The 24,128-nt window shown below is 44.5% G+C and overlaps 1 protein-coding gene across 2 annotated transcripts in view; it reads left to right on the forward strand.

The window, feature by feature from the left end:
• The first annotated feature begins 4,336 nt into the window (after positions 1-4,336).
• Positions 4,337-24,128, forward strand: part of RELL1 (RELT like 1) — a 50,877-nt gene continuing 31,085 nt past the window's right edge. The window contains exon 1 of one of the 2 annotated variants that reach the window (XR_014459025.1): positions 4,337-4,559. Coding sequence is in view for 1 of the 2 variants with exons in the window: in XM_083158527.1 (XP_083014653.1) it covers positions 4,496-4,559 (64 nt within the window). In the remaining variant the exon portion in view is untranslated. The remainder of the gene's footprint in view (positions 4,560-24,128) is intronic. The other variant, XM_083158527.1, reaches the window with a different exon arrangement.

Genomic DNA, 24,128 nt, shown 5'->3' on the forward strand with positions numbered 1-24,128 from the left:
GACAGTATAGACATCTACTTATACACTGCGACCTATGTATACTATTTTTTGATTTCTTACATATTACTGCCATCCATATTTACCTTCCAAACCTGCGTGGAGAGAAAAAGGTTCCCCCATGGTACCAAGTGACCTATGATTTTACATAAACAAAAATTACCTATATATTGGTATAAAAATATAAATGAGGATCACAATTTGGGTACACTGAGGGAACATCATCTCCAAACATTATTTCATATATATTTTTGCAAATAGCCTTTTAGCTAACCATCTAGGCGGCTTGGATTCCATATATCCTTTTAATGCATATCTATTAAAAATTGTTCTTATATTCAGTATCAACCATACACTATGGGTCTGTGATTGAAGAGTGCCCCCAAAAAGGGTTTTCTTTTTCTCCCTTCACCTCTCTTGGTACCAACAAATATTATTTGTTTAACCCAGGGGTGCACCACTGACAATCAATTCACCCGGCACACGATCCTCAAATCTGCAATGTGCGCCATATGATAAATATACCTCATGTTGGAGGTTTATGTCAGTTGTCACAGACCTATACAATTAGCTACTGACCATCATTAAGTGGTTTTTACCACCTACCAGTGCGGACATACTCTCAAAAAATCCACGTTCCCCCCATTCCCCTTTTGCTTAAAGATATCTGCAGTCATGCAAGCTGTCCTCCCACCAGAAAATTATGAATAATAAGCCCACTCCACTATACACCCCTCCTCTGCGTATTACACATCCTCTACCACCCTGGAAGTTATGTATCAGGACCCCTTCATTCAGCCCAATGCCCCCTTCTCCCACCCCATCTCCCACCATCTGTGCAGTAAAGGGGTAATTAGTGGAAATTACTGAGCCCTAAATGCTGAGTGGTTGATATAATACCCCCTACCACCTGCAGGACATCAGAGCTTACGCTCATAGCACCCCCCACCCCTACTGCTGGAGGATAGGTAGGAGCCCCAATACATTGCTATGCCCAGGGGTCTACACTGCTGTTATCTGTGTATATATATATATATATATATATATATATATTATTATTATTATTATTATTTATATACATTTGGTCTATATATAATACTTTAACTGTCCCGGCATATACTGGGTCCAGTGTTGCAAGTAAGGGGGTACGGCGTGGTACGGAGTACCTGTAAGAAATATGTTGCAGGTACGCAGTACCACTTACCCCTGATCCACTGTCATTTCTATTTTCATTTTAAATCTAAATATAATGCATCCGCAGCCCGCCCACCCAGCGTTATGATTGGTGCTGTCTGCAGCTACCGGCTACTGCTGATTTAGCCTGTCACACTGACAGGCATCAGCAGGCATCAGCAGCGCCGACAGCATGAAGAGCAGGCTCCACTATTGTAAGCACAAGCTGCCTGGCTCTCCCCCAAGCAAGAGCCAACCCACCCCCAGACATTCCCTGTTTCTCATTCCCTGTCTCCTGTGTCCACGCCTCTATTGTCATTTAGTCACTCCTCTAGCTTTGTGTGACCACGCCCCCTGATGACACATGACCATGCCCATTTTTAGTGGAGGCTATCAGTACCACCAAGAAAAAAATTCTACTTGCACCACTGACTGGGTCACCTAAGTGCCCATCTCTGTGCTTTGCTCCGCCCCTCTCTGGAAACCCCCTTCTGAAAATCCTGCGTTTGCCCTGATTCTAAGGTTAATTTTATTGGGAGTCAATTGACCTACCAATATATTTTTGGGTTGTGGGAGGAAACTGGAGTACCCGGAGGAAACCCACATAAGCAAACGCCGCACAGTTAAGGCCCCATACACTGGGCTGATTTGGTCCAATTTTCCGTTTTCGACGGATTGGGCCATGAAATGAGCCCAAATCGGATGTATGCAGCCATCAAGTCCAATCCATAGTCACGCAGGTGGGACATAAGATGTCTTACAATCGGACATATCAGTGGCAAATACAGGTTCGATCCATAGGTGTGTGCCAGTGATGAAGCACCGCTGGCACACACCTATGTGCAGCAGCAGGGTCTGGGCTGCCGGGTAGGAGCGGCGTCTGGGAGCTTGTAGCTGCATTTGCCAGACGACAGGGCGGGAAGCAGCTACTGAACTTGAAAATATATATTTAAAAGACTGGCTGGACGCTGATTGGCTGAGAAAATTCTCTCAGCTAATCAGATCTGAGATCTGACTGAGAGAATTCAGCCAGTTTTTTTAAAATATTTTTTCAAATTCAGCAGCCAAATCCCCCCATGCCACCTGGAAAGTGCCACTACAATTTCCCCGCCGCTCGGACCCCGCTGCCCGCCCCCCTGCGCTGTTACAGCAGCTCCCCGGGAGATATTACATGCAATAAATGGCACACGATTTATTGCATGTAAAAATGGCAAATCAAGATAAAAGCGAGCCTCCCTGGGAGCTGCCGGGGGCTCTCAAGGGCAAACTGGTTCGACAAATGGGCCCAGTGTATGGGGCCTTTAGGGCCACGTTGGAAATTGAACCCATGACCTCAGTGCTGTGAGGCATTAATGCTAAAACAACTTATACATGATATTATTTTTTAACCTTTATTTATATAACTCCAATATATTGTACAACCCTTTACAACAAAACTTTATTATTTACATCATTTCCTACAACAGTGAGACACAAAGGCCTAGTTTGTAAGCTAAATAATGCTCCAATCCTACACTTGTCCCATTCTGGAAATTGTGAGATCTGTCACTGTGGGCCTTATTTTGGTTCATTCTTTCTGACAAAATCCTTCTTAGATGGGCAAAACCATGTGCACTGCAGGTGGGGCAGATGTAACATGTGCAGAGAGAATTAGATTTGGGTGGGGTTTAACTTCAAAGTGAGATCTATATTGCAGTGTAAAAATAAAGCAGTCAGTATTTTCCCTGCACAGAAACAAAATTACTCACCCAAGTCTAATTCTCTCTGCACATGTTACATCTGCCCCCCTGCAGTGCACATGGTTTTGCCCATCTAAGAAGGATTTTGTCAGAAAGAATGAACCAAAATAAGGCCCACAGTGTGAGGTTTATAAGTAAGGTGGAAGGTGCACACTGCTGGCAATGTGAGAACTGGGAGGGCTGACGGAATGGAAAGGGATCCGAATGGATTCATCTTTGCGTTATAGAACTTCAACTACAGATTCTCTAAGTTACGGTTGGATTTGCGATCACTGGTATTTTATGCAACTACACCTGAATGACCCCAAATATCCTCTGCTCCTGAACTTCCCATTTTGGAGCTCCACCTACCGCCGCAATCAAACTCTGAAAGCTTTTAATTTTCTGAGGTAGATGAATATGTGTGGGCCACAAGGGGCCAATAATCATGAGCGGTCCGAGAAAATGTGCAGAAAGTGTTTCCACATCTGTAATGGTCCCACTCAGCTTAGTGAATAGGCCCCGATTGTCCTTTCTGGTGGTATGGGGTTCCAACGGGTGTTCTGGTTTCCTATCACTAAACCGGGTATGGATCATTGGGTAGACAGAAAGTAGATCAACAAGCATTAGGTCGACACCACTAGGTCGACATGCATTAAGGTTGAGATGACTGAAGGTCGGCATGCAGGAAGGTCGACATGACTGAAGGTCGACATGGGTTAGGTCAGGAGGTCATTAGGTCCACACAAGCATTAGGTCGACATGGGGAAGGTCAACAGTCAAAAGGTCGACATGGGGTTTTTCACTTTTTTTTTGTCCCGAATTTCGACACATGACATGGACACTAAAATGTAGCACCGTGTCCCCTCGCATGGCTCTCCGCACTCGCTGCGCTCGGCACACTATTTTATTCTCCCACCACGCTCTAGTGGATGGTAGGGCATGAAATACCGCCTGTCAGCACGTCGGCTCGAAAAAAAAGTGAAAAACCCCAATGTCGACCTTTTGACTGTCGGCCTTCCCCATCTCGAACTAATGCTTGTGTCAACCTAATGACCTGTCGACCTAATCCATGTGGACCTCGGACCTTCATTCATGTCGACCTTTCTGCATGTCAACCTAATGCTTGTCGACTCAATGCTTGTAGACCTAGTGACCGTATATCCCACTAAACCAGTTTGGTAAGACAGTAAGTTCATGTCAGTGTGGTTTATGTAGCTGCATTGAGGCAGTGACTGCCATGAATTACCCCAGTAAAACCCTAAATAATAATTATTATACAAGGAGTAATAAGTAATTACATATGATAAAAATGTTCTGCCCTTAGTGTGTCATACTGTACATGTTTTCTCCAGCGTTTATGGATTTAGTACTAGTGAGTGGTGCATGCCTGCATACAAAAGCTAAGACTCATAATCAGTTTTTACGTCCAGTCCCACTCCACAAAGTCACAGGCAAGATGGCGGGGGGCGAGGGCTCCGGAGGAGACACAGGCTCAGCACTCACCCTGCCCAGCCTGACTACGTCACCGCCCAGCCCCGGGATCCGCCCGGCGGGCGGCACTCACCCACAGACTGCAGGCAGAGGCAGCGGGTGTAATAGCAGCGATGTCCCCTGTACTGAGGACCCGGGAATGGCAGGAGGCTCCCTGGAGGATAGAACGCAGCGCCGGTAAGAGACAGCCGGTGGGACCTGCAACTGCGTGGGGGGATGGGGGGGGGGGGGGTATATACTGTACTGTAGTGTACATCCCTAATGCAGCTAAGCCACTGTACCTGCTCTGCTGCAATACATGTGGCAGAATAATGTCAATGCAGGGGACCAAGTGTTTGTGTGTGTGTATGTATATATATTTATTTCACAGGGGATCTCCTGTCTCTGTAGGCAGCTTTACCACCTACATTGACCTCTTATGCACTATATGTCCCCCGGGTCTTCCCTTTGATAGGACTTCTATGGACTTTGCTCAGTGTTTCCCAACTGTCTTAGAACTTTGCAGCCACACTTTGTTACTATACTACACTCACTGCACAATTAAGGGAGGATCAAGGCACTTACTCATACACATAAATTATTTACACACTTCTAGATGACTGTATGAGTGTGCAGAATTCCATTTAATAATGGAGTCACATCTGTCACATAAACATCTGTAACAGGATACGTCTGTGACACGTGTAATGGGGGCCAGACATATCCAGAAAAGATACATAAATTGCTGATACTTTCCAGTGGTTGACAGATCATTTTCATACAAAGATCAGTTCTGTAGATCCCTAGAAAGTGCCCATTTTACTAGTACAACACCAGTAACAGTCTCCAAGTCACTTGATTATTATGTATTAATAATACATTGTCTGATTGTCACCATATTCTGGCAGACCTTTGCATGTAATCAGTGATTCCCTATACATTAACATTTTATATATATTTTTTTTATACACCAAAACGCGGAATTGCCGCAATTGATTGCTGATGTATGAGCCCCTTAATGCTAATGCTGGATTACCTAACACAGCAATGGAGAACCTTCAACCCTCCAGCTGTTGTTGAACTGCACATCCCAGCATGCCCTGCAACAGTTTTGCTATTTGGCCATACTAAAACTGTTGCAGGACATGCTGGGATGTGTAGTTCAACAACAGCTGGAGGGCCAAAGGTTCCCCATCCCTGAACTGAGAGAACATGGGTAATCACTATGCTATGGTAATGCCTATGCTAATCTATGCTCCGCCATGGATTCTTTAGAAAAACTACCCAAAAAATGAGTATGTCCTGCCGTAGATTACAGACATTCGTTTCGCACAGGGACAGCATGGAGATAAAACCTACAGTTGTTATTGCATGCATAGAGTTTTTGTAAACAAAGAAGTTTGAGAGGTTTTGATTATATTGTAAGATGTATAGAAATAGTACCTTCATATCCTACAGTCACATTAACTAACCTGTAGCTGGCTAAACCTTTCTAGCTGTGACTTGTAGTTCCTTCGTGACTGGAGTGTAAGCAGCGTTCACAAGTTACCAGCTTATATTGATAACGGAAGTATCACAGTCCACAATGTTCATGTAAAGTTGGGTTCATTGTTTAAAAACAATCAATAGTTCTGAGGCTAATCAGGAATCAGATGTATTCCTGTGATCAACATTTATCTCTTCCCACAGCATTTTTATACCAATAAGCACAAATGATACCTGTGCCTTGTTTTGTGCCAAGTGTAGATTTATATTATGAGTATGTTAATTGGTGATGTTTACACTGATGGTCACCAAGTTTGTATGAAGGGTAATGGTGTCTTTGTTTTGTGGAGTTCCTGTATTGACTCAGTATTCCATTTACTCTTCTGCTTGTGTTTACATTTTTGGAGTGGGTTTGGCATCCTCCTCTCCCCACGTACTACCGCTCTATATCCTGCCTACAGCTCTTTGCAGCACAAAATCCTGCAGGTAGCCTGATGTATATAGGTGGACTGTATCCGCCATCCTAATCCATACGCATGTCTGAACTCTATATTGCAATTGCAATGTTGACAAACTCTGACAGAGCTGCAGCACCTGTAACTGGGCATACAGTTGGTGGAATTCAATAGGATGAGAGATTCAGAAAGTGAGAGATTTGGTAATCATTTACACTGCAAACCCAGTTTGATTGTGCAGATTGTGTTCCCGCTAGGCTGTTTTAGCGGGGCCCTGCCCCTCTAGCAGTGCCCAGCTAAAACAGCCTGGTGTCTGCCCCGACACACCGCACGGGGAAGCCCAGCGCCGCCGTAGACGGCAGCACAGCGAATTCGGAGGAGCAGGCCCGCCCCCTTTGGTGACGGCTGTGGCTGGGCCCGCCCCCCTTTAATGACGGCGGTGGCCGGGCCCGCCCTCTTTGACGTCGCAGCCCGGGCACGCCCCTTTTGTGACGTCAGCGGGCCCGGTCCGCCCCCCGGGGCCCTGCCCGCACAAAATGCTACAGTGAACACTATGCAGTGTATGCAGTGTAAATGATTGCTGCTTTAAAAAAACCTGGAGATTTCTTACCAAATCTCTCACTTTCTGAATCTCTCATCCTATTATAGTATCTCTAACAGTTCTTGTATACTTTTATAGTAACTGGGCACGACTGACTTTCGCTAACCTAGTGCAAACATTGCTCTTTATACAGCAGGCATCAGAGTATGCCACTGGCGGCACCCAAAGATCAAGCCTTTACTTGCAGCCCCCTCCTTTATTGTCATATCTGTTTATTATAGATTGTAGCACTTGCTTCACATGCCTGCTGATATGTTATTACAGAAAGTTGTCTGTTTCATTAATGAAATGTATTCCTTTATTTTACTATTTGGAATTAGAGAATTGTGTGACCATTTTAAAGGGGTAGAGGGTATCCCAATGCGGCCTCTAAAGTGTATCAGGTTACTTATCTCTGGTGTATGTTCAGCCACCCATGTACTTGCTGCAGATGCAAAATGGCTTGTGAAGTGTTAACTGTTATTTTTTTTAAACTGACATGCCAGATTTGCCTATTGACCTGTTTGTACCTGGCTGCACGTTGGTACAGTTTTGCATAAAAGTTTCTTTGTTTTTCTTTCCTTATGATTTTATTTTTGCGGTCCTATTTTTCATTGCAGCTGATGTTGTTGTTTTTTTGTTTGTATATTTAATTTTTTATATAGTTGGTTTACAATATTGTTGTTATCCTGTGTATTTTGCTAACATATAGTAACCCAGCAATGTCTATTCAGCAAAAGCAAAAACACAGTGGTCTCTACCTGTAGAAAGTCTGCTAATTTCAAAGACCGTGTATATGACAGCTGCACAGAAACAAAATATTTTCTTTGAAAGCGTAGGTGTACCGAGAATTCCTTCCCCACGAGAGCAAGGAGTTTATAGTTTCATTACTCATAGGAGTCAGAAAGGTTTTACTCAAAGTTGTCTGGAGGAGGAAACCAAATCTGTTTTGGTTACGGGATTCATTAGGATATATGCTTTGTATGTTTGTCTGTAAATATTGTGATGTTGAAGTCAAAGGACAATGAGGACTTCTGCAGCTGGTGCCTTTAACCCCAGTCTTAAGATGGCTCGATCATTATTATGTTCCTGTTCCTAACCTGGACTTTACGAATTGATTAAATATAACTGCGCTCAAAATGCGGGTAGCAGCTCAGTTATATGGGAACGGTATTAAAATAGATATGAGCGCTGAAGTAATAAGAGGAAAAAGTGAAAATGAATAAAAAAGTGGAAATAAGAATGAAAATAAAAGTAATGATAAATTAAAGTAAAAACAAAATTGTAAAAATAATAATTATTCTCCCTCCAGGGGTGTCGTGGACACCCACGGAGGGAGAAAGTGTCGGGATTCTGAACGCCGGGATCCCGACCACTGGGATTTAAACTGCATCCCCCCTGCCTGGGGTGTCGCTGTCTGCTGTGGTATTTCTAGCACAGATCTGGTTTGCATATCAGTGCTGATATACAGACCACACTGTGCTAGAAGCACTACAGCAGACAGCGACACCCCAGGCAGGGAAGAGGAACTGCATGGGTTTCCAAAGCTGGCGGGTGCTAGAATGAATACTTACCTTTCCTAGAAGTCGTTCTTCTGCTCGCGGCACAGTAGAATTGTATATGCTTGTTGTGGATGTTAAATATTGTTATGGCTTGTTCTGGTCAAATAAACGTTCTACCCCTCTCATGACAAAGCCCTGACTTCAATCTGGGATACTGAACACCGGTCATAGCTGTGGCTGTACAACCCAGATTAGCCATTTCACCACAAGCAAGTTACCGGGGCTTGGCGTGAAAGGGATTCTGTATGTAATCTGTCTTTACCTGTCACTCACAGTATACAATTGTCTTATATCAAATGAATCAGCAGAGTCTCCTTGTGCATCCTGGTTGCAGTGATTTGTGACTTAGATGCATTTTAGCACAAAAAGATGGCCGACGTTAGCAAAGTTGCACGGGACCTGGTGGCTCGCGCTGCATGGCGTATTGAGTCTAGATGTATGAGGATGCTGTGTGTCTATTACATTTTTTCATTCTCTGAGATGGTCTACATGTTTTGACAATGGGACCAACTTGTGAAACAAGTTTCTTCTTTCAATTGTATCAAGTTCCCAGCTCAGGAGCATGAGAGATTAGTTTTCTCATGATTCGGTAGTAATTTATCTGGCAGTTGTTACTAATCCCCCTTTCCCCTGGTGTCTGTGTCAGCAGCACCTGAGTGTTGATGTCGCTCTTCAGGAATGCGTTCTAGAGCATCTGCAGTAAAGGCCTTTGGCTGATTTATGTATTGCTAGAGATGTGATCCAGTGCTTGGGTCAGTGTGATAGCTGCACAAGTAATCTCGCTACCCTGTCGGTGAGAGTGGATGATGTAATGCTGCACTAGAGGGGTAAGATAACCCTAGGGGTGTATTTACTAAATCGTGGGTTTTCAAAAGTGGATATGTTGCCCCTAGCAACCAGTCCGATTCTATTTGGTATTTATCGAACATCAATTGTTGCTGTGTGGTTTTAAGTGACTAGTTGGTATCCTAACGTTCCTGTACACCAGTAGTTCCGCAGCTCCGTCCTTATTACCCCCATTCATTTCATATTTCCCAGGTCACCCAGCATGAGCTCAGGTGCGCTAATTATTTTACTTGTGATTCCGTGCGAATAACTGAAAACATGCATTGTTTGGCGTCCTGAGAGCCCAGTTTGACCATCCCTGCTCTATACAGTGAGGATGCATAAGGAAGAATACTGTATGATCATTACCGACCTGTGAGTCTTGCATTCAGAGTACGGAGATTAATAGAATCACACTGTGCCTGGGCCACATGGATTTGCTGCTGGAAGGGAATGTGTGATCATGTCGAACCATTCTATTGTAAAATAAAATAGACTAGTGTATTAGTAAATCAGGTTACTGAGATGTCTGTGGGGCAGGTGGTAAAAATAACTCACTATAAATGAATATATAAAGGTCCATACACACTGGGCAATTTTGCCCAGCCTGTATGCTGACTGATGATGGGGAAGATCGCTTGGGGGAAATCACTCAGTTCATACACACTGGGCATTTTCCCCCTGTTTTGGCATTTTTTCCCCCAGGGTGGATGACTTTCCATAGCAGGAGGTTCAAGCATGTGGGAGTCAACAGGCAGATGGGTTGGGGTGCACAGGGGGTCTGAGCGGAGGATCTCACAAAGGCGAGGGAGGAGCACGGTACTAAGCAACATTCGTTATCCACAGGATAGGTCACAGCAGGCGGAAGTTCTGCGGCCAGCCATGGAGTGGTGCCAGGAATAGAGGAGACAGCCCAGCCCCATGAGACTGTACCACCCATATGTGGGGACGAGCTGAAGCCATTAGACTGGAGGAGGGTAGCCCTGGTCGGTTCAAGGATTAAGTTGCAAGAAGGTGACCCTGGCCCCCCAGGTCGGTACATGATTCAGTTGTGATAAGGGTTGGTGTCCCGCAGTACCATCTTAGCCACGAATGACATTATAGTACATTTATACTCCAATTAATAAACGGTGACCTTTTTTTTAATGGGGGAAGGGGTAGGTTTTTGAGGAGTGTTGGTGGCATCAAAGGGTTATCTGCTTATATCAGGCAGATAATTGTAGCGTGTATGCCCAGCAGCAGGGTTGCCAAGAGAAACCCTGGGCCCTGGTACAAAAACTTTCCGGGGGCCCCTTGGAGGGCGTTTTTCTCAAGGCTCTCTGTTCACAAAGAGCTTTGAGAAAAATGTCCTGCATGGTGCTGAAACGACGGCCCGCCTTTTGCAGTAATACGCTTGTACTTTGGACCCCGAGCTGCTCCAGATGACCCACTCCCAAGGAACAAACCGCATCGGGTTCCGAATCTCTCGCGCCTGACGTCACTTCCGCATTGCTGACATCCGGCTCTGCCGGAGTGCCGCTGCCGGCGCCTGCAGAGCTGCCCATGACTACACGCTGTGCAATGGCCAGGGCATCTCCACATCTAGGAAACTTCCCCAGGCGGTGCCGGGGGATATCACCATACCTTACCGTCACTATTGCGTGTAATGAGAGCAGCCTTCCCCTGCCATGACGACAGCATAGTGCAGGTGGGCTCCTGTGGCGCTGTTACTGCCCCACATACTCTCCGTACTAGTTATACAGTTTTGGCAGGTTCCAGGCTGGAGGGCTGTGTAGCAGGTGCCGGGGCTCCAGCACAGTGCGGGTCACAGCCAGCCATATACATGCACACTGCCGCCATGTCTGTACGGGGAGCATTGCACGTATCAGGGGCAGATGTGCCGCTTACCCTGCCACGTGAGAGCAGGCACGTATAGGCAGGTGGCCGCCTGGCGAAAGAGGATAGCAGCAGCGTCAGTGCGTTCCCCAGTACAACTTCCTCATGTGCATGTTTTGCTGGATAATGAGTAGCGCTCCTCCGTGGCTATTCCTGTCACATACCCAGCCACACACAGACAGCCCCCGCATTTACTGAGCCTAACTTTTCTTCTAGAAGAGGGGGGGGAGGCGATTGGCCCCTTTGCGACCCCTTGTATCTATCCTCCCCCTCCCTGCTTGCATTTGTACCTGAGCCGGGTCTGAAGGAGAGCAGGGTCAGCTTAGTATGCAGTGGCTCTGTGTGACACAGTTGTCAGGATGGTGGTCGAGACACTCGCACAGCTGCAGACAGAATGGTGAGATGATGAAATCATCATCTCGCGAGAGTGTCAGGAGAGCTCCGCAGAGGTGGAGGACCCACTCCCATCCTGACAACTGTGTCTCGCACGGCCGCCGCTACATACTAAGCTGACCCGGCCGCCCTGCCCGCGCACTCGCTGCCGGCAAAATAAAAAATTGTATGTCCGGGCCCCCCTGACCAGCCGGGCCCAGGTAAACTGTACCCGTCCCCCCCCCCCCCCCCATTTCTCGGAGGCCCTGTCGAGCAGTATTGGTCTGCAGGTATTTCTTTCTGCAGATGATGAAAAGCTCTGATATAAGTACAACTTGTAGGTGATTCAGATATAATAGAGGAAAAGACTGATGACTCAAGGTAAAATAAAGCATTAAGGTTCGGGATATCTGAAATCAGATAAGAGTGAATGATTATATAATGTCAACAGAGGAGAGGAAGCTCGGGGGTTATAGGTCCAGATTCAGATATGGTGAGCACACAGCAGGAGTAGCCAGCAGGGATCTGTGTGTACAGGAAGAGGCATTACAGGTTTGGTCTCCCATGCCTAAATTGCTTGGGAACAGAAGTATTTTGGATATTCTGGAGGTTGGCATATTTGCATAACATAGGGCCAATGCGTTAAGCCTTATGGGGCCTACACAAGGGGTGATTTCAATGCATTTTCTAAGCGACCTGACTTAAATTGTCTAGATTGCTTAGAAAATACCCCTAGATAGCTCCGTGTGTAGGGGCCATGGCAATGGCGATGAGCGGCCCCACGCACCGCTATTGCCCTGCAATTAAGGTCCAGCATTATGGATGAATCTAGTTAGATCACCAGGCAGGGCCAGTGTTCTCACCAGAAAAAACTGACCCTGACAGATCGCTCCGCACACGTCGCTGTGCAGCCCTGCGTGCTGTGTGATCTAGGATCGCTCAGCAAAATCTCTACGTGTGTAGGCCCCATTAGCGAGTGAGAAAGTACTAGCCAATCAGCTCCTATCTGCCATGTCACAGGCTGTGTTTGAAAAATGTCAGACAGCAGCTGATTGGCTGGTTGTTTATCACTCTCCACTTTATCACTTTTGAAGCTTAGTGCATCTGGCCCTGTGTTTGAGAAATGACAGTAGCTGATTGGCTGCTACTTACTTTATCACTCTTAATCATTCTCCACTTTATCACTTGTTAAGGCATAATACATTTGTCCCATAATGTGATGTCTTGGGCATGAGATCATTTGGAAGCATTTATTTTTCATATACACCTTATATACACACAGCCTGAAGGTCATTGTATAAAATATTTTCAATCATTTTGTGCATGAAACATCGTTTGTGTTCAGGGAACCACAAAAAGCAATGGTGCCACTATCTCAGTTGCACTTAAAGAAATCCATAATTTTGGTATGGGAGACACTAGTAATATCCCTTTCACATTGCAGAAATAATCCGGGTTAACGTGCAGTGTGAATGAGCCTTTTGAAATGATCTGGGTTAATCCCAGGTCGGACCCGGGTTGTTGTGTAGTGTGAAGAAGTAACCTGGGTTGAGCGACCCTGGTCCCATTCACACTATAGGGAGGATGCAGTGTCTGCTTCAAGCACTGCCTCCTCACCCCGTCCCCCCAATGATGCGCCGCCACCCTGCTCCCTTTCTGACGTCAATAAGCCAGGTCGCTGTGGGGGCTAAACATCGGCATTTGCAATGTGAAAGGGGTATACAGGTCACTGGTAACATGTTCTCTATTGGATTCCCTGACCCCAAAAGAGAGACCATGATACTGCATAATAACATTTATTCTGCCTTATAAAACTTTGAGGAGGGCTTCAACTTCTGAACATGTACGAGAAGCTATATGGGTAATATGAAGAAACCATTAATATGAGGAAACCATTAAAAATAACAAAATAATTAATATGCAGCAATGGTTACAGATTAGGTTTTCTAAAACATAATGACACACTTGGGAGTAGAGGGCGACTGAACAGGAACAGGAGGAAGTCTCAGAGCCTTGGAATAATAGCTGGGCCGGGGACTTTCACAGTTAAATAAGTCAAAAATGTATAAGCGACACATTACCCGCAAAGGGCAGAATGCTTGGTTCTGTGACACTCATTTTGTCACGTAGAAATAGTCAAACCCAATATAGCATTTGTATTTGTAAGACATTTTTGCTGTATAAAGGACAGGGCCCTTTCCAATGACCGGAATAGCTGATCTGTAGCGGAGACTATGGGGTTCCGCTGTGGCGCTTGGCAGAGGGACTGTACTTTTTGCTTATTCTTCTTCTGCGGTTGCCAAGCCCTTGCTGACTGATTAATGTGAGTAGGGGTCTCTTAATGCTGAGAACCTTCCATGGCCGGATAAAGTCATACTATTGTAGTAAGGAGTTTTTGCTCGACCTTTCTATCACATCTATGTATCCTGGTTCCGGGTGATAGATCTACAGTGTCTAGATCACAGGTTCTCAAACTCGGTCCTTGGAACCCCACACAGTGCATGTTTTGCAGGTCTCCTCACAGAATCCCAAGTGAAATAATGATCTTTTAAAATGTGTCAATGAGTAATTAATGCACCTGCCAGATAACCTGAAGAACGTGAACTGGATGGGGTCCTGAGGACAGAGTTTGAGAACCCCTGGTTTATATAAACAGTCAATAGGTCTACCTCAAAAGGTCAAAATGTCTAGGGGCATGCATGAGTACCGATAAACCTAAACCTTGGATTATAGTGGAAAGGGGCCTAGCATCTCAGTTCCCTCTCATGGACCTATTATGGTTACCTCCCTCAGACATAAAGCAATTCACCCAAACCTCCACAGTAGTCCAGGGGATATGCAAAACATGGAATACTTTTAGGTCCCGTATGTTAGGAGGGCCACTACCCACGTTAGAACTATCATTGAGGGGGTTAGCACGACTGATCCCGAATTTGTCCCTCGACTTGTGGATATCTAATAACATTATCTCCCCGAAAGACATAATAGACTCAGGAACATTACTTTCCTTCACCCAAATTCAAGAAAAATATTCTATACCTTGGAAAGAGTTCTACAAATACTTACAAGTGAGACACTGGTTGCGAACTATTTCCCCACCCCCTCAGGCTCTAAAGCCAATACCCAATGCGATAGGAGCATTACTCCAAAAGACAAATGGTAAAGGCGCAATATCTAGGTGGTATACATTCCTAGTCACACCCCAACATTTTTCAAAGCTCTCTTCTCAAATCAAATGGGAGGCGGATATGGGCTTGACCTTATCAGAAGAGGAATGGCAATCCGTGTTTCAGATGTGTTTTAAATTGTCTAAATGTATATCCCATGTTGAACAATATTTTAAACTCCTACATAGGTTGTATGTGACTCCCACCCTTCTCCACAGGATAAGCGCCACGAACCCTTGTTCCTGCTGGGGTAACTGTGGCATGGTGGGATCAATATATCACAGATTCTGGTCTTGCCCTCTATTGACTGATCTATGGAGACGAGTATTCCGACTTGTCTCCACTATATTACATAGAGCTATCGCCCCACAATCAAAAATTGCATTGTTCCATATTTTTCCAGACATCACCTCATCCTCTGATAAATATGTAATTGGGCATATACTGTCCTCAACTAAACGTCTCCTAGCCCGCAAATGGAGGACAACTAATATACCTAGTCTTATAGAGATAGAAGAGGCGGTGCAATCTCATTTTGAATTTGAAACGGCTGGCATAACTTATAGTGCATCACCATCATATTCAGCAACCAAGCTATGGCTAAATTGGAAGGAATATAAATCGGATCTAGCAATGTAGAATATAGAAATTGTATGTATTCTCTGAATATGACCATTCTATTGTATTGTATTATTGCACTAATACCGTACCCCCCCCCCCCATTCCACCCCACGCTTGTCTTTATTCTGTACCCTCCCCCCCCCAAAAAAAATCAAACAGTCATAACAACGCTTGAAATGCTCTATTGTTTATTTTGATATGTGACATTCAATACAAATTTAAATTTCAAAATGTCGGAATGAAAAAAGTAGACTGTTGACCAGGTCAACTTGAGTTTTTCATGATTTTTATTTTACCCATCTTGTTCTTACTTCACCATACGGGTTTGATATGAAATCCCGGCATTCAAAATCCCGACAAGGGGGGGATGTGGATGCCCCCCCCCCCCTTGCGGGCTCACTGTGCTCGCCACGCAGCGGGCCCGGTGCCTCGCTACGCTTGGCACACTAATTTATTCTCCCTCTATGGGTGTCGTGGACACCCATAGAGGGAGAAAGTGTCGGGATTCCGGCGGTCATTTCATTAGCAGCTCGTCTAAAGAGGACTCAAAGCGTATGTCTTCTCTGTCTAACCAAAATGTCAATGAAGAACGCCTTACTGTTGTGGTTGGGAATCAAAGAGATTTGGAACTACTTTGTGTTCCATCTTATCAACCTGGCTCTGATCGAAAACCAGGTGATCTCATTGCTGAATCTTCAGGGGCATGGTGAGCCACATAAATCTCATCTCAGATTCTTCAAAATTTGTATGCAATATATCCTTAACAATTCTAAAAAATGTAGCATGGGAGAAAAAAAAATCATTTTTCTTTTAAAAATTCATGGGGCGTTTGATGCACCCTAATGTCAGCATAGAAGGAGAACATAGTGCCAGGCAAGTGCCGTGTCAACAGTTGTCGACATTGACACCCAAATTTGAAAAAATTATGACAACCATTTCATGTGTCTACCTTTTTTGTCAGGTCCACATTTTGACCCTGTCACCCTTTCCTGTGTTGACCTTTTGACCATAAAATTGCACATGTTCATCTTCTGGGAGTCTTCATTAAATAACTTTTTGGTTCTCTAGAAAAAGCTTTAACCTGGTTTGAGAAGAGATCACATTTCCCTGGCGTCTGTGTATTAGCATAGTTAGGAATTCAGGCAGAATAACAGAGTCTCTGTGCCTGGCTACAGAGCTGTATCTAGTGTCCAGAATATAATCACTGACAGACTCTGATGGTTCCTGAGATAACTGACCTTTTATTACATACGCTGTACAACTGACTACAACCTATTATTATCTGTATGACAGGCTTCCTGCTGTCCAATCTGCCAATGTGTGCACTGCATTACATTCATGGTGATCACATTACTTGTGGTAGGTTTGTGATGATATTGGTATCTGGGTGGTAGAGCAACAATAGGTCAACACCAGATGGTCAATGGGGACATAGGGGCAGATGTATTAAGCCTGGTGAAGAGATAAACTGGAGATAAAGTGGAAGGAGATAACATACCAGCCAATCAGCTGTGTTTGAAATATGACAGTTGGGAGTTGATTGGCTGGTGTGTTTTCTCCTTCCACTTTTTTTCCACTTTATCTCCAGTTTATCTCTTCGCCAAGCTTAATACATCTGCCCCATTATGTAGACTGGTAATTCTTCAAGGTAGTGGCACTCGGAGGCTGGCAACTGGTGTCAATGACAATTTCATTCAAAAAAGATGCATGTAAAAATTCCAACCTTTTGGAGTATACAAACATATACCTTTTTGTTGGAACTGTGCAGCTAAAAATGGATGGAAACATCATTGAACAAGTAGATACCCTAAATACCTGATTTCAACTACAAAGAGTCAACAAATAGCTGCTACAAGCATCTTCATACGTCATATAGGTTGTGCCACAGCCAGCTCTGAAAAAAGGCCTCTGAAACCAAAAGTTCAGTGCTATTGCCATAAAAAATAAGGTATTCAAGGCATCAGTGAGAACAAGATGACTTTAAGATTCAGAATCATGGACAATCCTTAAATATGACTTAACAAGGGTGGAATGTTTCCAAATGAGGTGCTTACAAAACATACTAAAAGTAAAACTAACAGTTCTCACTCGCAGTGAGAATACGGTATAAAAGAATACAATACCAGCCACTAAATATCAACACTCCCAGATGGATGGAATATACAGTAGCAGGTGATGCTCCACAGAAAAAATGTCCTTCAACCAAATTCTCTGCCTTTTGGCTGTCAAAAGTCTAGGTAAGTTCACTTTACCGACACTAATTATAATTAAATCTAAGTTGGCAAATCAGACATACAGTATTTTGTCTATTTGGAGGGGGTGGATCAAAAGGATCCAGAGACATTAATAATAAAAAAAAGATTGATCATTATCATTGGAAAATGTTATAATGGGTAGACATTCTTTTAATGCTGTTCCACAGAGCCCCCTGAGAGTACCCAGTCATATGCTGGCAGATTGAAACTACTAGCAAGGGAATATGAGTGTGGCACATTTGCAAGTGACCTCAGCAGAGATGCGATTGTGTGCGGGGCTTGAAAAGAAGTAACGGTACTTGTTTAGTTTCACGGCAGTTCATAACCCCACTATCCACTACGCATGGAGTTGATTTTATATAGTGTGGTGAGCGAAGTAATCCGCGTCCCCTCGCGGGGCTCGGTGGCTCGCTGTGCTAGCCACACTATATCAAATCAGCTTAGTGGATAGTGGGGTTATAAACAGGTAAAAAATTGCATCGGATCAGCCGATATCGCATCCGATATATCGGCCGCCGTGAAACTAAACAAGTACCGCAGAAACTCACGCACATTTATTACATGAGCAGGAATGAATGCAGGATACTGCCATACACATATGCATACTGCATGGTCAGTCCAATATAAGTGCAGGAGAGTTTAAAAGACTCTGATCTATGCGGCTTCCAGAAACCTGCAGCAATATTCACTCCGTATGAATTGCAGCAGCTGCCATGCTCATTAGTGCCTTAATAAATGCAGCAGTGCATGTGGCAGGGAAAATAATTCTGTCTGTGCAAACTAACGCTGAAGACAGACAACCTTACACTGCAACTTGCTTCAGCCCAACACATACCCTAGAAACTCAGCCCCCCCCCCCCCACCACCACCAAAAAAATCAGACCAATCAGAACTTACTTCCGATTTCTTTAGCCCCTTCTGGAAGATAATTAATAGGATGCTGCGATGGGCAACCAGATTCTATCTATTATCTTCTAGAAGGTGATAAACACATAGAATCAGAACTTACTTCCTATCTGAAATAGAACTCTTATCTGAGTATAAGACACTCCTATGTGGCTTATTCAATTGTTTTACCTAATGGCTACCTCTATATTGTGCTCTCTGTTTGGGCTTGAATAGCTATGGAAGGGATGGGGATCTCTGCATCTCGCTGCATCCTGAGATGGTGAGCTGACGTGTGACGTGCGTCCCGTTTGGGTGGCTAAACATCACTTTTTGCATTAGGACAGTGACTTTTGGCCGAGTAAGTGGTTAAACCCGGTGCTTTTGGGCACATCAGAAGTAATAGACACCAATTGAATTACAACAACACAAACCCAAAAAACAAGCAAATCGCCTCTAATGTTCCCATAATGGCTAAGGATGCCATGTAAATAAAAACTGACAGTGTAACATCTTGTCTTGTGAACTGCTCCAGTGTAAATAACCCAAAACACCTATTGTCTGTTCTCACTGTGTGAATCTAATTGCTAATTGTGGCCAGGTAATGGTGACCATGCTGGAAGCCACAAATGTCCCGTTGCAGTTTCATATAGTCGACAATAAAGCCAATCTGCTCCTACGTTTGCTATACAAGTCCAGATATTCAATACATTGATCTGAAAAGACTCAAGCACAAAAACAAGACCATGGTGCAATATTGTGAGGCACTTCAGGAAGTGCCTCACAATATTGCACCATGGTCTTGTTTTTCTGTGCTTGAGTCTTTTCAGATCAATGTGTTGAATATCTGGACTTGTACAGCTAATTTACCTGTGTAAGTTATATTGCATCTCGCCAGTAGGTGTACCATCCTTTCTGTATTCGTCTATGTTTTAAAGCTTTTGGTGGAAGCTTTTTGGTGTCACCCTGGGCAGAAGTGCGTATTGCGCTGTGGAAATCAGTTCTATTTTTCATCTACTGCTCCTACGTTTGCCGAACAGCAACAAGTGCAGATGTGCATGTCATTCAACAGGACGTTCCAGAGTTAGGACTTTGATAATCTGTTCATCTGTAATGACATTGGGGGAACTCCCAGTCACATACCACGAGTTTTTAAATGAGTTTGTCTCTACCACAGCACGTGGTAGAGACAAAGGGATTGCTGAGTTACATTGTGTGACAGCATTGTGTGTCATTGCTCCTGTGGCGGAAGACACCCTGTTGGTGTTTACTACGGTTGCTGCAGTAATAGAGAATGGTTTAGTTTGCATCTGCATTGTCCTGTGCATCTGAACATAGATATTGTTGTTGATATTGTTCATGACATCCTACCAGCGGCTCTTACCTCTGCGGAGGAGGGGGTCTGCCGGGTTGTGGGACCCCCTTCCGCTGCTGCCGCTGTGCTCATCCCTGCCTCTGCCAATCACGGTCCCAGGGTCCCTGTCCCAGTCCTCGGTCCTGGTCCCCACCGCGGGGTCGACGCATGCGCAGTAGCTTCTTCGGTATTGCACATGCGCCGGCCCCCAGCTTCTATGGCCCATGTAGAGGTGTCTCGGAGGGAGGGAACACCTCCTAATGGGACTGGCTTGGGTGACTGGCAGGTCACACTTCCAATAGGAATTCACTGCCAGTCTCAGACTGCATCTGGGGTCACTTAGGCAGGGAACTGTGGCGGATTTTACCTGTTGGGGGGGGGGGGGGCTGCAGCCCATAAGTAAAAACCGCCACGGCATCCTACTATTGTGGTGGGTGTGGTACAGGGGTCCGACAGTCGGGATCCCGACTGACCGGACCCAGACAGCATGTGAGCGTGACTAAGCCCCTTGCGGGCTCGCCACGCTGCGCTCGCCACACTGCTGGCACCTATTCTACTCTCCCTCTATGGGGGTCGTGGACCCCCATGAGGGAAAATAGCAGGTGGCCGTCGGGAACCCGGCTGTCAGTGTTTTGACAGTCGGGATCCCGACGTCGGGTAAATGCCTGTCGGGATCCCGTCCGGCACCCATTGTGGTGTACCACGGAAGAACATGACATGAACCTCAGCAAGTTTCTTCAAAGAATCTGGTAAATGAACATGTAAGTATCTTAGGTTCCTTATATTGATGACCTCCTAAGTTCAGGGCGTATTAACACATAACAGTTGGATCCGCAGTGTTCTTTTTGAATATGGGCAACTACCTTTCAAAATTGTACATGTACGCTGTATTTTACACGCTGCTGTACATGAAGGCGGGGGAGACGAGCAGCTGCAGCATCAGTGCGCATTGTTAATATTAGGCATACACACAAGAACACATTGTCATCATTTTCATTCAGAAGCCCCCTTCTAACCAATATTGGTGCCAATATCTTCTTGTGTGTATGAGCATTACTAGGACAAAGAAAAGGGGAGAACTGGAGCAGTAAGAGTAGATGGGAGAGGGGTAAGAAAACCCCTGCACACTAGCTACAGTAGCTACCCGATGGCTCCAACATACTAGTAACGGCTTATATAGAGCCAGGTTCTTAGTGGACTATAGCAGCTGCAGCAAGTTACTACCTGGCTTCATGCGGGTTCAGTATGATTTACCAAAATACCAACCACCACTGGCCAATAGTTAAAATGTCGACAGGTCAAAAAGTAGACCTAATTGTTTTTATTAATTTTTTGGTGCCTATGTCGACATGGACACCATAAATGTGTACCACAACCCTCGCTGCACTCGCCATGCCTTGGGCATAGTGCCCCGCAGCACTTGGCAAAATATTATATTCCCCCCTTCAAGTCCACTGGGATGGCAAAGTATGAACAAGTCAGTTTCAAAGAAAAAAATCACGAAAAACTCCTGAAGGCATTTTGACTGTGTCGATATAAGGAATTGTAGTATATTGGACATCGGACAATGTTGGTCAGTATTTTGACTGTAGGCAAACTGACTGCATCTCCGTCATGCATATGACTGCACCACTATCTGTTTTGCTGCATCATCTGTATTGGCATCTGTCCCTCCCCCATTTACTGTGCAATAGATCTGTCATTCACAGCTGTCTGTATACATGCCACAAACTACAGCAGAAGTCTGGCTACACTCCCACAGCACTAATGAGATATATCCTTTCTGTGTGGTCACAAGTTTGCTTCCCAGGAACGCCCTTTTTACAGATGGCCGCTCGCATATCCCCCACTAAGGTGCTTATGGATCTGCAGTCTGCAATCGCTTTTTGGCGCATGCATAGTCATCTGATAATCGCTAGAAGTGTTACCTGGCAACAGGAAAATAATGTATAGATTAGGTCAGTTTTCCAACACAGATTTATTCTGGGTGGGAATATTTCCATGTACAGGATATCTGGTGTAACCCTATATCCTGGTAAAGGAAGCGGACAATAGGACCGGGGTATACATCATATTTAGCCCCTCCCCCTAGTCTCATGCTAATCTACGCTTCATGGATATATGAATCGCCCTTTGTTCTTGTGATCCTTTCCATTACAACGTCTGTTGCCGCGTTATTGTGTGTTATGGTCACCTGACCTCTATGTATAGGAGGGTTTAGTTCATTGCACGCTTTCTACTTATTATTGTTATGATTACTCTGTATTGCTTAATGCACATAGAAGCCTGCACAGGATCTAATGGTGTGTACACACGGTAGATGTGCCTTAAGATCCTATCCACGATCTGATCAGATCGGATCGTGGATAGGATCTTAAGGCACATCCGATTTGCATCCTATCTTGACTATATAGTGCAGATCTGCACTATATAGACAAGGCAGCCAAGACTTTCTGGCTTCCGGTACATGAACGCACATCGGGATCGGATCGGGATCGCAAGGGTTAAAACCCTTGCGATCTGCATCCGATGTTGATCCGATGCCGATCCGATGTTGACTATATCGTCAACATCGGAAAGGAAATCGGACCGTGTGTACACATCATAAATCTGATATTATTTATTATTTAACTTAATAATGCAAACACATTCAATTATTTATTACCTATTATGTATTTCCCATGCAAGTCCTCTTTTGCTCTGGGTCTAAAATACAGATAATGGCATTAGCCGATTTTTGACCTATTTGTTGCCTCAAATCAATGTGCTTTTAGCCATTTTGTTTTTATTACTTTGTGAGGTTGCTAAAAAGGGCATAAGGTAATATTTATGAAGCAGTAGTTTTGGCTTTAATGCTTAGTGTGTCACTAATGGCAACCTACCAATGGTGCCGTCCCAACCAGTTGGCTTAAGGTGCCCATCCACTAGTGTGATTTGGGCCCTTTCCATCCTGTTCCAATGCATCGGGCTGAGAAAGCGGATGACCAGTGTCACATCGCATGTGTTTTAGCTCCTGTCCGATGCGTGGTCCATGTGGTGTGGAAGCGGAGATCGCAAGGGCTGCACTAGACTTATCGGATCCGGCCATCTTGGCGGGTCTCGTATATGATACATATGGTATATCATGTATGATCCTGCCACCCAGGGAAATCTTATGCGACGTCTTACGTCAGAAAACCCTATTGAGCACCTTTTGGGGGTCAACTGCAATGGAGATAGCGAATCAGGTGTTCTCCTCCAACATCCGTGCACTGACCTCCAGAAATGTTCCACATAGCCCTGCAGAAACACTCTAAAATCTTGTGGAAAGCCTTTCTAGAATAGTGGAAGCATGCTCTTATATAAATGCAAAAGGGCGACAACTCCATATACGTATATCTGTATACAATGTCATTACAGTCTCTGTGTGTGTATGCGTTCAAATACTTGTGTCCATGTAGCGCAGGCATGTCCAAACTATGGCCCTCCAGCTGTTGTGAAACTACACATCCCAGCATGCCTTGCCATAGTTATAGCATTCCCTAATAGCAAAACTGTGGCAAGGCATGATGGGGCTTGTAGTTTCATCACAGCTGGAGGGCCATAGTTTGTACATGCCTGATGTAGCGTATATGATGCAGATCTCGCTGTGTACCCGTAATGATATTCCCTGTATGACAATCCTCATTAATACAGGTTGAGTATCCCGTATCCGAGTATCCGTTATCCGAATTATTCCGAAAACCATACATTCCAGAAAGTGAAAAAAAATATATTTTTTTGCTAAAAACTCACTGGGGACATTTGTAACAGCACTACTGGTGACATGATATGTAACTGGCACTATATATGTGCAAGAAAATGATTGCTTGGCATTCAAATTCAATATCTGAGATAGTACACAAATTTTGTTTCATGTTTTGAAACAATGTTTTTTGAACAAATAAAATATATTTGTGTGTATTTTATGTTGTAATAAAATATATTTGTGTGTATTTTATGTGTTTATACAGCATACATGCAAGATACTTCAAAATACATAATTGAAATATTAAAATATTCCGAAATACGGAATAATCCGTTATCCAAAATTCTCCTGGTCCCGAGCATTTTGGATACGGGATACTCAACCTGTATATGTATGTAACAATATATCCGCACCACCACAGGTACAGATGCTGTGCCAAAACCACATAAGGCTCATCGATCAAGTACAAACACTTAATATATGACAAATGCCTAGAAACCACAATGATATAACCGTAGTACCAAAAGCCTCCATCACCCTCACCTGACTCACGTCACATTATAACACTTCATTTAATGTAATGGACACGTAAGGGTATTGAAGT

This window comes from Crinia signifera, chromosome 1 (assembly GCF_055691185.1).
Source record: "Crinia signifera chromosome 1, ASM5569118v1, whole genome shotgun sequence".
Lineage (NCBI taxonomy): Eukaryota > Metazoa > Chordata > Amphibia > Anura > Myobatrachidae > Crinia > Crinia signifera.